This window comes from Anser anser (assembly GCF_964211835.1).
Source record: "Anser anser genome assembly, chromosome: 19".
Taxonomy (NCBI): domain Eukaryota; kingdom Metazoa; phylum Chordata; class Aves; order Anseriformes; family Anatidae; genus Anser; species Anser anser.
In genome coordinates, this window is record NC_139740.1 from 7,851,872 (window position 1) to 7,865,415 (window position 13,544).

Sequence of the window (13,544 nt, forward strand, 5' to 3'; positions counted from 1 at the left end):
CTCCCCTGCTGCCCCGCTGCACCGGCCGGCCCCGAGGGAGGATTCCCCTTTGCAGTGCTGGCAGGGAACCAGCCAAAGCACTGGGTTACGGGGCCGTTACACGGTACGGGGCCGTTACACGGTACGGGGTTTACACCGAGGTGTAAATCCGCTTGCTCGCAAGGCTCTCGCCGCCCAGCGGTGCTCGCAGCTCGGCTCTGCCCGGCCGGCAGCTCGCTGGGTGGCAGCCCAAGGCCTGACCAGCCGCACGTAAAGCCCAGCTCTGGCTCGCTCGTGGCAAAGGGCTTTTAGGACGGCAGTGCATGGCGGGTGCATGAGGAAATGAGCCCCCACCCCCCCCCCAGCAGACGTGCAGGTCCTTGGGGCTGCAGAGGCTGAGCTGGGCCGGGCAGGGGCACGGGGTGCGACAGCAGCACAGCACCGCCTGCTCCACGGCTGCCACAGCCCTGTGCAGCTAGCCAGGCATTTTATTTTATTTTATTTTATTTTATTTTATTTTATTTTATTTTATTTTATTTTATTTATTTTATTTTATTTTATTTTTATTTTATTTTTATTTTTATTTATTTATTTATTTTATTTTTACTTCATATATTTTTTTAAATATGTGTGGTTCTTTTGCATGGTTTTGTATTTTACCTCCAACCATACCGACCTCATGGTGCTTCCTGGAGCTGAAGGAACCTGGGCAGCAAGCAACAAAGAGCACTGGAACCCCATGAGCCAAACCAAGCAGCAATTTGGGCTGACGAAACACTAAAAACAGAGGCCAGGAGTCAGGCATTGCCCTGAGCCCATGCCAGGCACCTGTACCCTTCTGGCTCCAGCACACAAGGGACAGAGGTGGCAGCTCCATGCAGGGTGCCCAGGTGTAGCAGCTACAATTCCCAGCCAGCAGCCGGTTGCTTTTTTTTTTTTTTTTTAAGCTTGTTCTAGCTGCAATTATACTAATTATAAACCGGAGCTCCTGCCACACGTTCCCTCCATGCAGCTCCTGCCCAGCGAGGGGGTGGCCACGCTCCAGCCCCGCGGGTCCCCAGGGAGCTGCGGCGTGCGGGGCACCACGAGCATCGCCCTCGGCTGCTGCCTCGGCGGGCAGCGGCTGCGCAGGCGATTGAGGTCAAGCTCTTGATGGGAGCAGAAAAAAAAAAAGCTCCTTTGGTACGGACGTGACATGGCAAGGCTCAGCCAAGCCTGCAGCAGGAGGGATTAAGACGCTGCTTGTTCACGAGGAAGCCATTTGGTTGCTTTATTCTCGTCTCAGCCCCCCTCTTTGGGCTTTGGCAGCTCTGCAGAGAAGTGAGATGTGGGAGAAGAGCAGCGAGGCCGGGCAGGAGCAGGATGCAGAGGAGACGGGTGCCTGCTTGTGCAGAAGGTGCTGTTCCCTGCTGTCATTTCTGCGCGGGGACAGAGGAAAACCCACGCCTGCGCTTTGCAGCCCGTTTGGTGGTGGCACCTGCTAGCAGCCAGCCTCATGCACTACAGCAAGGATTGAGCTACGTGAGGCTGCAGCTCTGAGCATGCCTTACCTTGATTTGTAGCTATTAAATTCTTTTTTACAGACATGTCGTGCTATGACTTGACCTGGGCTGACCCGTTGCTGTAACAGCGATGTGCCCAGTGAGCGGGTGGCAGGGGCTACCCTGTGGTTCCAGCATGGTTTTTCGCTATTACCCAAAGTGGTTTTAGCTTAATTTTCGCCCAGCTCTGGGCAATTCTGTAGGCCTTTTCCCACCCTGCAAGAAATGGTGTCATATACAGTGAAGACCCAGTAAACCTTAGGCAATCAGAGTGTAACTTTTACCCCGTGGACTGCCAAGAGACAAGCCTAACGCATTGAAACATAGAGGCTGAAGCACACAAAGCCAGCTCCCAGCAAATCCAAGGCTGAGGAGGAAGAAAACCCCATCACCACCATCTTCTTCCTCCTCCTGGCACAGACAGCTCACTGCCACACGAGAGGGAAGGGGGCAGGCACTCATGCCTGCTGATTTTACTGCATTACTAATAAACTTTAATATAAATTGGGTGACTTGGGTTGCTGTCGTGATTGAACTAACAGTAAGTGGTGGATACATCTTTAAATAAAAGCTTGTTTTTGGAAGCATGTTTGTTTGGTCGCCAGTACATGAAATTCCATTTGCAGCAGCCCCCGCAGTCACCCAGGCACACAGAGCTCACCTCTGCCTGGCCTGGCTCTCGCAGGAAGCATTCAGAGCCAATTTATTGTCCAGGCCTCGAATTTGGATGACGAAATGCTCCTGGATCTGTGGTTCCGCCATTCCCCAAGGAGTCTCTGCCCCACTTAACCGCGGCACCTTTACCACCAAGGGCACCACTGCCCCCAAAAAGGGGCTTGAGCCAGAAGGGAGCAGGGCAAGAAATTGTTCTCGGTAGTGTAAAAGGGAGCAGGACGAACTGGCCACGGAGATATATTGTATTTGTCGTTCTGAGGGCTCCCCAGCGTATCCTTTCTCCACTTCTTCCCTAGCCCCAAAGACAGGGACGGGCTGCACACACACGCGGGCACGCATGCGCGCACACACACCCACACACGGCTTTATTGTTTTTTTTTCTTTTTCTTAGCAAAAAAATAAAAATTTATTGTCCTCTAAAAAAAAAAAATCCATCCTGCCCTTGGAAACTGTGACACAGATTGAGTTCTTTTCAGCCCCACATGCAAAGTCATTCTGCCAAGAAAAGAGTCTAAACCAGGTTTCCGACAGCCAAAACACATATTTACAGAGTACGAGAGAACGACAGCTGAAATCACAGTTCTATACATGGAATCAACAACACGTTTTACACACCACCGATCACCATTCTGCCAACTTCTACACGGACTTCGGGCGCTTCTGCCCAGTGCCCTTCCTCCCGGGGAAAGCGAGGAAGAGACTGGGCAAGAATTGCCACGAGAAATACTGCAGTGTGTATTATTATTATTTTTTTAAAACGCATACTGTACTTATTTTGTTTTAACATTGGAAGCTACGGAGTGGGGAAGCCCCAGAAATCTCTCCGACACAGTCACTAGTTTGCAGGAATACTTCACCTTTAAAATACTAGATTTTACATCAGTAACATCTACGTTGCTGTTGGCCATCACTCCAAAGATTATTATAATTCTGGAGGAAAACACTGGTAATATTCTTCCTTCTTAGATGGGGGGGGGGAAAGGAGAGAGAGAGAGAAGATTCGGAGGCTGGTGGAACAGCAATGAATTACTGAGTCCATTCAGCATTAAAGGCTTCCTCACACGGTAAGGAATTCTCTTCATTGTCTCAGCTGCACAAGCCTTGCAAGTGGCTCAGGTTCAGCTTCAGAGATGTACGGAAAGTATAAAACCCTTCGGTATGGGAACAGCTGCAGTGGTCGCCTTCCGGGGAAGGCGAATTAAGGGAAAGGAGCTCCAGCTCCGAGACCTGCCCCGGGCCCTCCTGCGCCACCGGCACTGGGCTACGGCAGCGAAGGCCAGGGGGGGACCTGAAAGTGGTCCTGGTAGCCCAAAGTGATGCTCGCCAATGTTCTTCAGCTCTTGGCTATCCTCTACAGCTAGATCCTTGCTTTTGATAACTATCTACCCAGGATATTGTCGTCTCAAGCCATCTGCTTCTATATTGTTTCTCTATAATAAAGTAAAAGCGTATTGACCTTTAGGATACTGCGGTTCCACAAGACAGTTAAAGACTCCCTTTCCCCGGCTCTCAGCTGAGAAGTGTCTGACCTGCACAGTTAGTCACCGAGGTCAACACTTATGAGGCTCCCAAAAATTTGGGTAGGCAAACATATCATTGCCCAGCGAGGAGCCTGTGACGGGGCAGGATGCGGCCACGCTCAGGGCTGCTCGGTGGCAGCCAGCTGGGGCGGCTCAGCGAGAAGCCTCGGGGACCACGTGGGGACCAACACTTCGCTTCGAAGCATGACAGCCAAAAAAAAATAAAGTCGCCTTGGTTCTGATGTATTACTGTATGTCCTGTAACTGGGAGTTCCTGCTTCAGAAAGAAGCTCGACAGTACATTACACGGGCTGTACGTATTAGCACCAGGTTTATTTTTACAAGTCTCTTTTTACACCACGCAGAAGCTGACCACAGACTCTTGAAGCCTTGAAGGCAGTGGTTAATCCTGCCTGCCTGCCTGGGGCCAGCGGTAACAACTGCTGGAGTGGGTCAGAAACGCTGCCTTCCCCCCCTGCTCTCACCTCACTCAGGTACGAAATTTTGGCCCCCCAAAATATTCACAAAATACACAACGATGAAGTTCTCTTTCCCAGCTGCTGCCTAAGAAAATAATTCACATTTCAGATACTTCTTTATTTGGAAAGCAGCAAACAAATTGATAGAAACCTAAATTGAAGAAGTGTTTCTCGAAGCACCAGAGGGAAGAGAAACAGTCTCTGTGCTTGTGCTAAGAGTGCTGAGACAGGCTGGGGCGGTGGTGAGGGAAGGGGATGCGACATCCCGGGGCTAGTGCTAACTCCTTGTCACTGCTCTGCCACGAGCGCAGCGTGGCAACAAAGTTAAAATTTAAGGGCCACAACTAGGGAAATCTTGAATTCTTTGGTCCTTCAGGATAAGTTTTAAAACAGAGAAACTGTTTTACTGAAAAGGAAAAAAAAATAAAAATGCTTTCTCTGGTCTGGAATGGTCCTTGTAGCCCTCTGGCTAAGCAGTGGGTCCCCACAGAAATGAGGGGCACGTGTCTCTTCGCCCTGGACCTTAGAGACACACATCACCCTGTAACTGGCAGTCACACTGCGACAGAGCTGCAAACAGCGGACAAGTTTCATCTGAAGAGAGGGGACAATGCGAAGAGCTCTTGGGACTCAGCTGAAGTCACACAGGTGGTGCTAGTTCTGGAAAGAGAGGGCTGTCCGAAGACAGCATCACACTGAAGAGGCCCCCAGGAGGCAGGAGAGCAGAGAAACCACCACGCTAACAAAAAGTAAGCGTTACAAACCAAGAGCCAGAACAGGCTGATGAGCTCCGGCTCTTATAAATATTAAAGACCTGATTCAAGAGTTTATTTCCTATGATTTAAGTTAGTTACAAAAAACTTTAGTAATTTTTTTTCCTTTTATCTTCATTGGGCTTTTTCTTTCTCCCGCAACTTTTATCCTTCCCTCCCCCCACTTTTTTTCCCCTAAAAAAAGAAATGTTCACATATTTTAATAAAAGGTCTTTCCTTAAGATCAGACCAAGGCAGATGTGCTGCCCCATGGCACAGACATTCAAAGGCTATAACCAAACAACATAGCCACAATATTCACCCAACAGTGTCTCTCCATTAAAAAAAATTAAAAAACTGATGCTAGTTACAATAAAATACACATGGAAAAAAAAGCATTTTTACCAAAAAAAAAAAAGAACGAGTTAATGGGAAAACATAAAAAAAGAACTACACAGAGCTGCACTTAAGAGATCATCTGGGAATGCATATTAACCCCTTCCATATGAAGGAAAGGTGGAATTATGGAAGCAAACCTAATTATGTCTTTGCATTAAAATATGAAGCTTTCTGAGAGGCTCCAGTAACAATTCAGTTGTTCCTACAACAACAGTGGGCTGCTGGAGGTTCCAGTGCTTTTCCAGGTCAGGGAGGGGTAGCACAGGACACATCCCTGTGCGAAATAAAAATATTTAATCAACTGAGTGGCCTTCTAGTTGAGATCCCAGCAGGTTACTGCAATCCACCTGATGTAAAAATTTAATGTACATGCTGGTAAAGAAAGTCACAGGAAGCTCAGCTGCTGGACAGGTCTAAGCTGGTGGCATTTCTTTTCCCTAGAAAGGAGCTGCACTGGACAGTGTGGTGTGTATTGGACTGGTCTGTGGGATTTCTTTCTTTGCCTTTCTAAAATGATCCAAGAGAATAAATTCCCTGTGGACAAATACAAAGAGTATCCTAATAAGGAGAAAGTCCCTGAGCTCCTCTGCAGATGGTGTATGGGGACAAAGGCCCGAAACAAACTCAGCAGGGCAGAGATGCCAGTGAGAGCTATGCAAGGGTGGTGGAAAGTCATGTGCTCAGGAAAGGAGTCTGAAATAGGACGAAGGAGAGGACTGGAAAACCCTGCAACAACACCTTGCTTGCACTGAGGAAAATGAAGTCTATTCCTCTGATGGGAGATGCTTCTTTCTGCTCCAACACGATGAGTTTAGCATTCCCGCCAGCACACAGCACTGGAGCTGGGCACCCAGCCGTCTGCAACAGGCTACCACATTACTACTAAGTCACCAGTACATACACGGACTGGTTGATGAGTTATTCTAAGCAAATATCTGAAATTGAAGTCCTTTTCCTTTCTATCTCCTTGCTTTGTAAGATCATAACTAACCCAGGAACCACCACCACAGGGCACTGTTAGACTAATTAGCTTCAGAGTTTCTAAACAACAACACTTTCTTATGTACGTAAGAATGGTGGCTGCACTTAGAAGCTTAAGTGGTGATACGCATCGTGTTTTGTGCCACAATGATGAGCAGCTGAGGGCAGGAAGGAGCACCTAGGAGCAGAAGGTGAGGAATTTACACTCTCCTCCAGCTCCACTTTCAAGCGGGATAGATTTATCAGCGGCTTGTTCCATGCTGGGCTTTCTCTGTCACCACCGGCAGACATGATTCCTGGCTTGATGGTTTCTGAACTTAGAAGCCCACAATTCATCCTTGAGACGCTGAAACGGGAAACATCCACTCCGTTCAAAAAAAGTGTCCTTAAACTGTCTGGAATTGTTTCATGCGTTTCAGCAGTGACTATGAAAGAGGTCTCTGTGGCTAAAAGGAAAATCAATCTGGTTTGAAATGCTAAAAATCCTCTAGACAGCCACCACACAAAGGGGCGCCTGGAGAGAACTAACTTGTGCATCTGTACTCCTTTCATAAAGGGCTTTAGCTGGCACAAGGGCAATACTTCTAAGGCTGCTGAAACCTGCAGCATTAGCTGTATCAGCAATGATTACTAGTCACTGAATTCGGGGGCCTGACTTGCTCTAGGTACAATATATTTTTTCCCCTTATTTTTTTCTTTTCATATAAATATACAAAGAGTGTAAAAAATTTTTAAAAAGTGAACTTTGCTGTTTTAAATGACAGACAAAGTTTCTGCACATTCAGAGATCGGCAATGTGAGGCCCACCAGGCAGGGACCCAGCGGAGCTTCCATCAGGGAGGACGGCTTTAACCAAGCTGGGTCAGTGAAAGAGCAGGAAGACCGAAGACATGAAAAAAGTCATTTCAATCCACCTCGATCCTCCCCATGATCTCAACTCTTCCTCTGGAAAGCACGTGGAAGCCCCTCTTGCCCACTCTAAATCCTTCTGGAAATAGTCAAAAATTTGTTATCACCTAAATAGAAAAGAGGAGAAACACAGACTCTTTGCAAATGGCCCTTTGATCTGTATTAAAAACAGCTCTCAAAGTTCCTCAAGAGTTAGAATTAGTGGGGCACGGGTGAGGGGCAGTTTAGATACGGGTTGTAAAATATTAAAAAGTGCTCTGCAACTAATTTTTGTTTTATGTGGGTATGTGCATGTGTGTGCATATATATACATACACAAACATGCACATACACACACATATATACATATATATATCTACACATACATATATATATGTACACATACATATATATGTACGTATGTATAAAGTTAAAAAGTTCTATACGATATGATTAGAACAAGCGTCCTTGGAAGGTCACGACTGGAGAGAATGGGGCCTGTTGGGATGGCAGATGGGACACTCGCCCTCCTCGGCGCACGTTTCACACAGCACTGCGTGTTGGCACGGTAACACCACCCGGTTCTCTTCCTGACACTTAAGGCATTTCACTGACTGCATCTGAAATACTGCCTGCAAGAGACGGGGACAGGGCAAAACATAAGTATCAAAACGAGAAAACACAAGGGCTCCAGCCCTGCGCTACACAGTTTGGGGACCAGCAAGGAGGCAGCAGGGGACGGACTTGCAGCTGTCCATCCATTTATCTTCTGAAGCAAAAGCAAAGCAGCACAGCATGGTGTCCTTCAGGACCTTTAGGATCACAGCAGCTTTGATTGACTGAAACTCTGTACTTTAGGTACAGAGAAGAGGCAGATATTTTCCTTTAAGGTGGCTAGAACTCACTTTGGCTACCTCCAAACAGAATTGCTTTGATAGGCTGCTGATTTCTGGCTGTATTGAAGAAACGAAAAAGGGCTGCTATCTGTAGGAGCGGAGGCAGCAAGGCCCTGCTCTGCGAATCCCTGGCACTCACCTTATCGACTTTCTCCAGGTTTGCCCGCAACTGTTTCTGGAGGGTGTAAAGCGAAGAGAGCGAGAGAGTTTCCAGGTCAGAGAAGGAGCGCAGAAACTGAGGGTCCTGGCCCGTGTGGATCCTCTCCAGCTCCTCCTGCAGTTTCTTCACTTGCAGCTCCAAGGCTTCCCTCTGCTCCCGAGCCAGTTCACATTCCATGTTAGCTGTGTTGGCGCGATCATTTGCTTCCTCTGCCTCCTTTTTCCAAGCATCACAAGCCTATGAGTTCCAACAAAGAGAGTAACAGCAGTTTGAAAACTCAGCCACCCTCCAGGAGGAAATCCTAGGCAAAAATATCCATTTTTTCTACATGCTCCTCACCAGGAGTGTATTCTGTCTAATCTGCCCTGTTCCCAAATTCTCAAACATCCCTGAAGCTTCACTTCAAAGCGCTGCTCATTCTGGGTACCCCATCCAGTTGGGCTGCAGGCTACAGATTTGGCTCAGGCAGCTAAGGGGATGAAATTTGCATAACATTAAATTGTCACGGATCTAAGTCAATTGCCAGTCTAGGAGAGTGTCAAGCACTTCAGTGCATCTGTTACGACACCTGGCCTTGCACTTGCAGCATCTGAACGCATAAAACAAATTGTTCCAGTCTCTCTGAGGGGGGCAGAAAGAATAAGAACGCTTAAGAGAATCTGCTTGTAAAACCTGCAGCTTTCCTCATCACCTCAGCCTCTGGTAAGCTCCTGTTTAAAGGCTGACACTCTCCTACTCCCTTTACCCTCCTTAATCTCGCTTCCCAGGAGTTGCCCAAGTACCTGCTTGGCTTGTTTCCAAGACTCTTCCCACTGCTTTATTGTGCCATTGGCTTCATCCAGTTCTTGTCGTAGTCGTGCCAGCTCCGCAGCACCTGGACCTGACAGAAATGCAGGTGAGGTACTGGGCGAAAAACTCCCCGAAGCAAAGTGTTCCCATATGCTGCTGTTCATCCCATTTAAACCTGTTTCACAGGGAAATAGAGAGGGTTATGTCACAGGTGCTGGCAATTCCCCCACTTCCTCCCTACCCCTGTGAAGTCCAGGTTTCAAAAATGCGTATATAGGAATGAGAAGATTTATTTCATCCTCAGGACCCAGGAGTCCATCTCAGAGGGACTTTATAGGGGAAGTTTCACACCAGCAGGCCTCTTTTATAATACAGAGAGAATCCAAGGAACAGCTGAAGCAATTTTTGAACCAGGTGGGTTTTAGAAGCATTGACTTTACAGTCAAGTTCACTACCAGCTTGAATCCCCCTTCTCAAATAGAACTGACTACACCCTAAGAAAACATGTGTTGGGCCTTTACTTCTCTTTTTGTCTCCTCAGCTTGGTGCTTTTCTGAGTCTCACGTAACAGACAGCCAGACTAAAATGCTTCAATGCCACTACTGTCCATGTGTGCAAGAAACAGAACTGGAAAACCCTGTTTACAAAGGAAGAAGCGGAAGCAGCGGTATGCACATCAGCTTCATCCCTTGCAGAGTTGTAGCATGCAATCAGTGACTGGCACCATGGAAAGATCAACTAACCACTTCCTTATTTTAGCATGTTCAAATCATTCCTCTCTTCAGGAAGAACTTCAAGGCTTGGGAGACAAAGCGACAGAAAATCAGCTGTAAACAAAGCTGGCTCTTTAGGCTGATGCCAGCCTCTGAGACTTGGCTGCCTCTAAGGTTTGTACTCTTTTAATGACAAAAAATATGTTCACTCAAAATAAGAATCCACAGTTTGTACTCGGGGGAGAACTGGTAGGAAAGGCTCATCTCCAGACAGAGCTGAGCGATATGGCCTCGTACGCACAAAGACATCCACCAGCCTGACGTAGGAGTTGTTTTTATTTACTGGTGCTTACCACTGGGTGTGGACATTCCTAAATCTCGTTGCAACTGATAACTGTGATCTTACAGAAGCCAAACCGACTGTGTTTGCAAGCAAGCCCCAGGGCCAACAGCCTCTCATTGAACACTAACACAACTTATATCCCATTTAGTGCCAGCCAAGACACAAACAGCCTCGAGGGAGCAGCTGAAAACCAGTAACTTGTCTTGACTATGGGCTTAGCTGCATAAACAAGTCATTTAGCAGAGCAGCAAGGGCTCTTCACTGGCTCAAGCCACTTACCATTGATGCATTTCAGCTGCTCAGAAGTGCGCTCACTTGACAGCGAGAAGTTTTAACGCAACCCCAACTCATATTTTGCTTTTAAAACTCTGGCTGACTTGAAAGGGAGGCTAGCACTACGCAGGATGCTGGCAAGCCACAAATTCTGCCATAACGCTGACCACGCTAATCTCGTTGTTTCTTTTTACTCCCTCTTTCCACCTGCTGCTCTCATCACGCATCTGAAATATGAGGTCCCTGGAGTCACGAATGCCTTCTCTGCACACACAGCATCTAGCACAGTGGGACCAGCCCAGGACTACGTCTTTTCAACTAAACAGCAATACATACAAGCAATAACTACACATCCACTTGTATGCATTCAGCGAGGCACATGGAACAGATTCCAGATCCCCAGCTGCCAGGTTATAATTTTAAAAACCTTATCAAAACCTTGGCAAAAATGTTTTTGTTGTATTCCAAGAAAATATCCAACTTTTTTTCTTGAAAACAAAATATTTAAATGCATTTGGAAATTTCCTGCATTTCTTTGGTTTTATAATTGTTCTGACTATGCGTTTACACAAGTAAACTGCTTAATAACTAATTTTTTCCTGAAATTAAAAGCAGACCTTATTAGCAAGTTTCCCTTTTCTTACTGAAACTGGAACAAACAGCCAGCCCCAATGCTAATTAATAGCAGAGATGCCCTCTGATGTGTCTTTTCTTATTACTGTGATTGTTAAAGCTGTTAAAGCCAAATAGCAATCGCAAGGCCTGGAAGCGTGGCTTTGGCCTGTGCAAACAAGGGATGCAGTTACACAGAGAAGTGCATGCAACAGTAGATTACAGTTAATAATAAAATGATTAAGTGTTTTTAAGCTGAATATTAGAGATTAAAATGTATATCAAAATCGAAGCATTTACTTCTACATCAATAGAAAGAACTAATATTTACAAACAGAAGTCAGCAGAGCAAGTGTCACTGTAGCCTTAAGCCCAAACATTTCTCAAAGAAACCCAGCATCTGGATAATAAAATGGATTTGTTCCCTCAGATCCCAGTTCTGCCCAATGCAGCTGAAACTCCAAAGTAATCTCCCTTCCCTTTACATTTCCTCATACAGGAAATGGATCCTCAAGAGAGGGGCAGAAAAAATAGGAGCAAAGGGGACATAGCTGGACAAGTACAACGAACTAAGCTGGCTTTATAGCTCCCAGAAGCCAACCTATCCTAGGAGCAGTCCCAACAGCAAACTGCAATCCCCACCTCAAGCAAAGCTGAGGAAACAACTCTGAGTTTTATATAAAAGTAAAGTCTCAACACAGTATTAGGGGCTCAGAAGGACAAAGCTCTTTTTCCCAAAAGGCATCATCAGAGCAAGGCCCTTTTTCTCAGTCTGGAAACACGGGGAACAGAGGGAATTGCTCCCTTGTTCTCGAGGTATTAGGTGATTTTTGGTAAAGCACCTTCTAGTACTGTTGCTGTTCTCATGGGAAGAAGAGCTATAAATGGCAGCAGTGAAATAACACATTAAAATTAAAGCTAACTTAAAAGAAAATACTTACATGGCACAGACAGGCATGTACATGGGACACACACACTGTGCATTTACCTAATGATCCATGAGAAGCTGATGTCCCCAGGAATGTGTTTTCTGATTGGCTTAAGTGTCCCTGGGGCTGATGGAGGAAATGCGATGAGAGGCTGACCGGTGGAGAAGGAGAGGCAGAGTGAAAGGAGGCAGAGCTTCCAAGGGAGCCGGGGATATTTACAGGAGCAGAACTTTGCAGCAAACTCCCACCTGGACAAAGAACACACAGAGAATGGCTATGTATGACTGTGAAGTATGGGCCAGGGCACAGCGCAGGAGTTCAGAGCAGAAGGCGTTAGCTTCCCTCTCTCCTAAGCCCCTGAGGATCCCCTCCACTTCTCACCGTGTTGGATTCCCCCTCTAAGCCTTAAGGAGGAGCACTGAAGCTGCTGTCCCACGAGCCACGTAGGTTAAGACCCTCCAGAGTTCAATGGACTACTTCCTTTCATTGGCCAAAGCAACGAAAGGTTTTCTGAGCAAGCTTCAGTCCCTGTCAGTCTAGAGAAGATGAATTTGGTATCTGGTGAAATACTTCGTAACGAAAAATTCACTTTTAAAGCACGTTCCTCTACCTTCAACGCTTCTAAACAACCTGTAATAAAAGACTATCACAATGGGCCAGGTCACGACCTGAACTACTGAAAATCAGTGACTAGCTTAGACATATTTGAGTGCTTGGATCCACCAGTAATTAAAAATAATCAAACAAACAAAAACCTAACCTCCAAAGATACCACACTTCCCTTACACAAGAGGTCAGTCTGCCTGCCACACACAGACCGAGGAAGATCCCAGCCCTGCTCCTCACTCTCTTCTGATCTTCCTTCTTAGAAGACCACCAGAAAACACCGAGACCCGACGGGAAAAGAGGGAAAAGTGTGGAGGATCTCCAAGCCCTGCAGATGGGTAGTGGCAGAAGCAGGGCTACCAGCAGACATGCACAATAAGCTCTCTGACCGGACTCTTATCTTTGGCAGGGCAGTGGAAGTGATATTCTTTAGGGTTCCTTCCACACCTCAATACAGCTCCAAGGCAGAGCAGCTCCCTTGGAAACCTTCAGACAACGAAAGTTAGCTCCGAATCAAAACCTGTCTTACAGAACAAGGGTAACCAGAAACTACAGGCACTTCTAAAAAGCTAGGAGACGTTTCATTTTCCTCTGGACACTCCCTAGAGACAGGTAGAAGAGGCCTCAGCCTACCTCCACACCTTAAAGATGAGACAGACACTACAGGAATCAAACCAGCAGGCCGTGATGACTGACAGATGGATAGCGTTACCAGGTCACTGAGTTTCCTGTTACTACTAAGGAGAGTTTTCTGCTCAAGATGCAAATCGTTATACTTTGGCTTGGTTTTAAAGGTATCAAATACCTTCTAGAGTCTACTTACATACTTAGAAATAAATAAATAAATAAAATCAAGTCCCATTCAGTCTCAAGAAACATCCCCAGGACACCTGGGCCCAATGGCAAGAACTCAGCCCTGCTACTCAATAAGGGCAAGCTTTCCCTTGAAAGATGCTCAGCGGTTGCCAGAGTTTGTTATAACGGCTGTTTTAACCAACGGTATTTTAGG

The 13,544-nt window shown here is 46.6% G+C and overlaps 1 protein-coding gene across 11 annotated transcripts in view; it reads right to left on the reverse strand.

The window, feature by feature from the left end:
* Positions 1-2,559: 2,559 nt before the first annotated feature.
* UNK (unk zinc finger) overlaps positions 2,560-13,544 on the reverse strand; it is a 45,676-nt gene continuing 34,691 nt past the window's right edge. For 7 of the 11 annotated variants that reach the window (XM_083805538.1, XM_083805539.1, XM_083805535.1 and 4 more), the window contains 4 exons: positions 11,989-12,177; positions 9,053-9,234; positions 8,250-8,507; positions 2,560-7,846 (listed from right to left, as the gene is read on the reverse strand). In XM_083805538.1, the coding sequence (XP_083661664.1) occupies positions 7,691-7,846; positions 8,250-8,507; positions 9,053-9,234; positions 11,989-12,177 (785 nt within the window). In that variant the 3' untranslated portion in view covers positions 2,560-7,690. The remainder of the gene's footprint in view (positions 7,847-8,249; positions 8,508-9,052; positions 9,235-11,988; positions 12,178-13,544) is intronic. The other 4 variants (XM_083805536.1, XM_083805544.1, XM_083805541.1 and 1 more) reach the window with 1 other exon arrangement.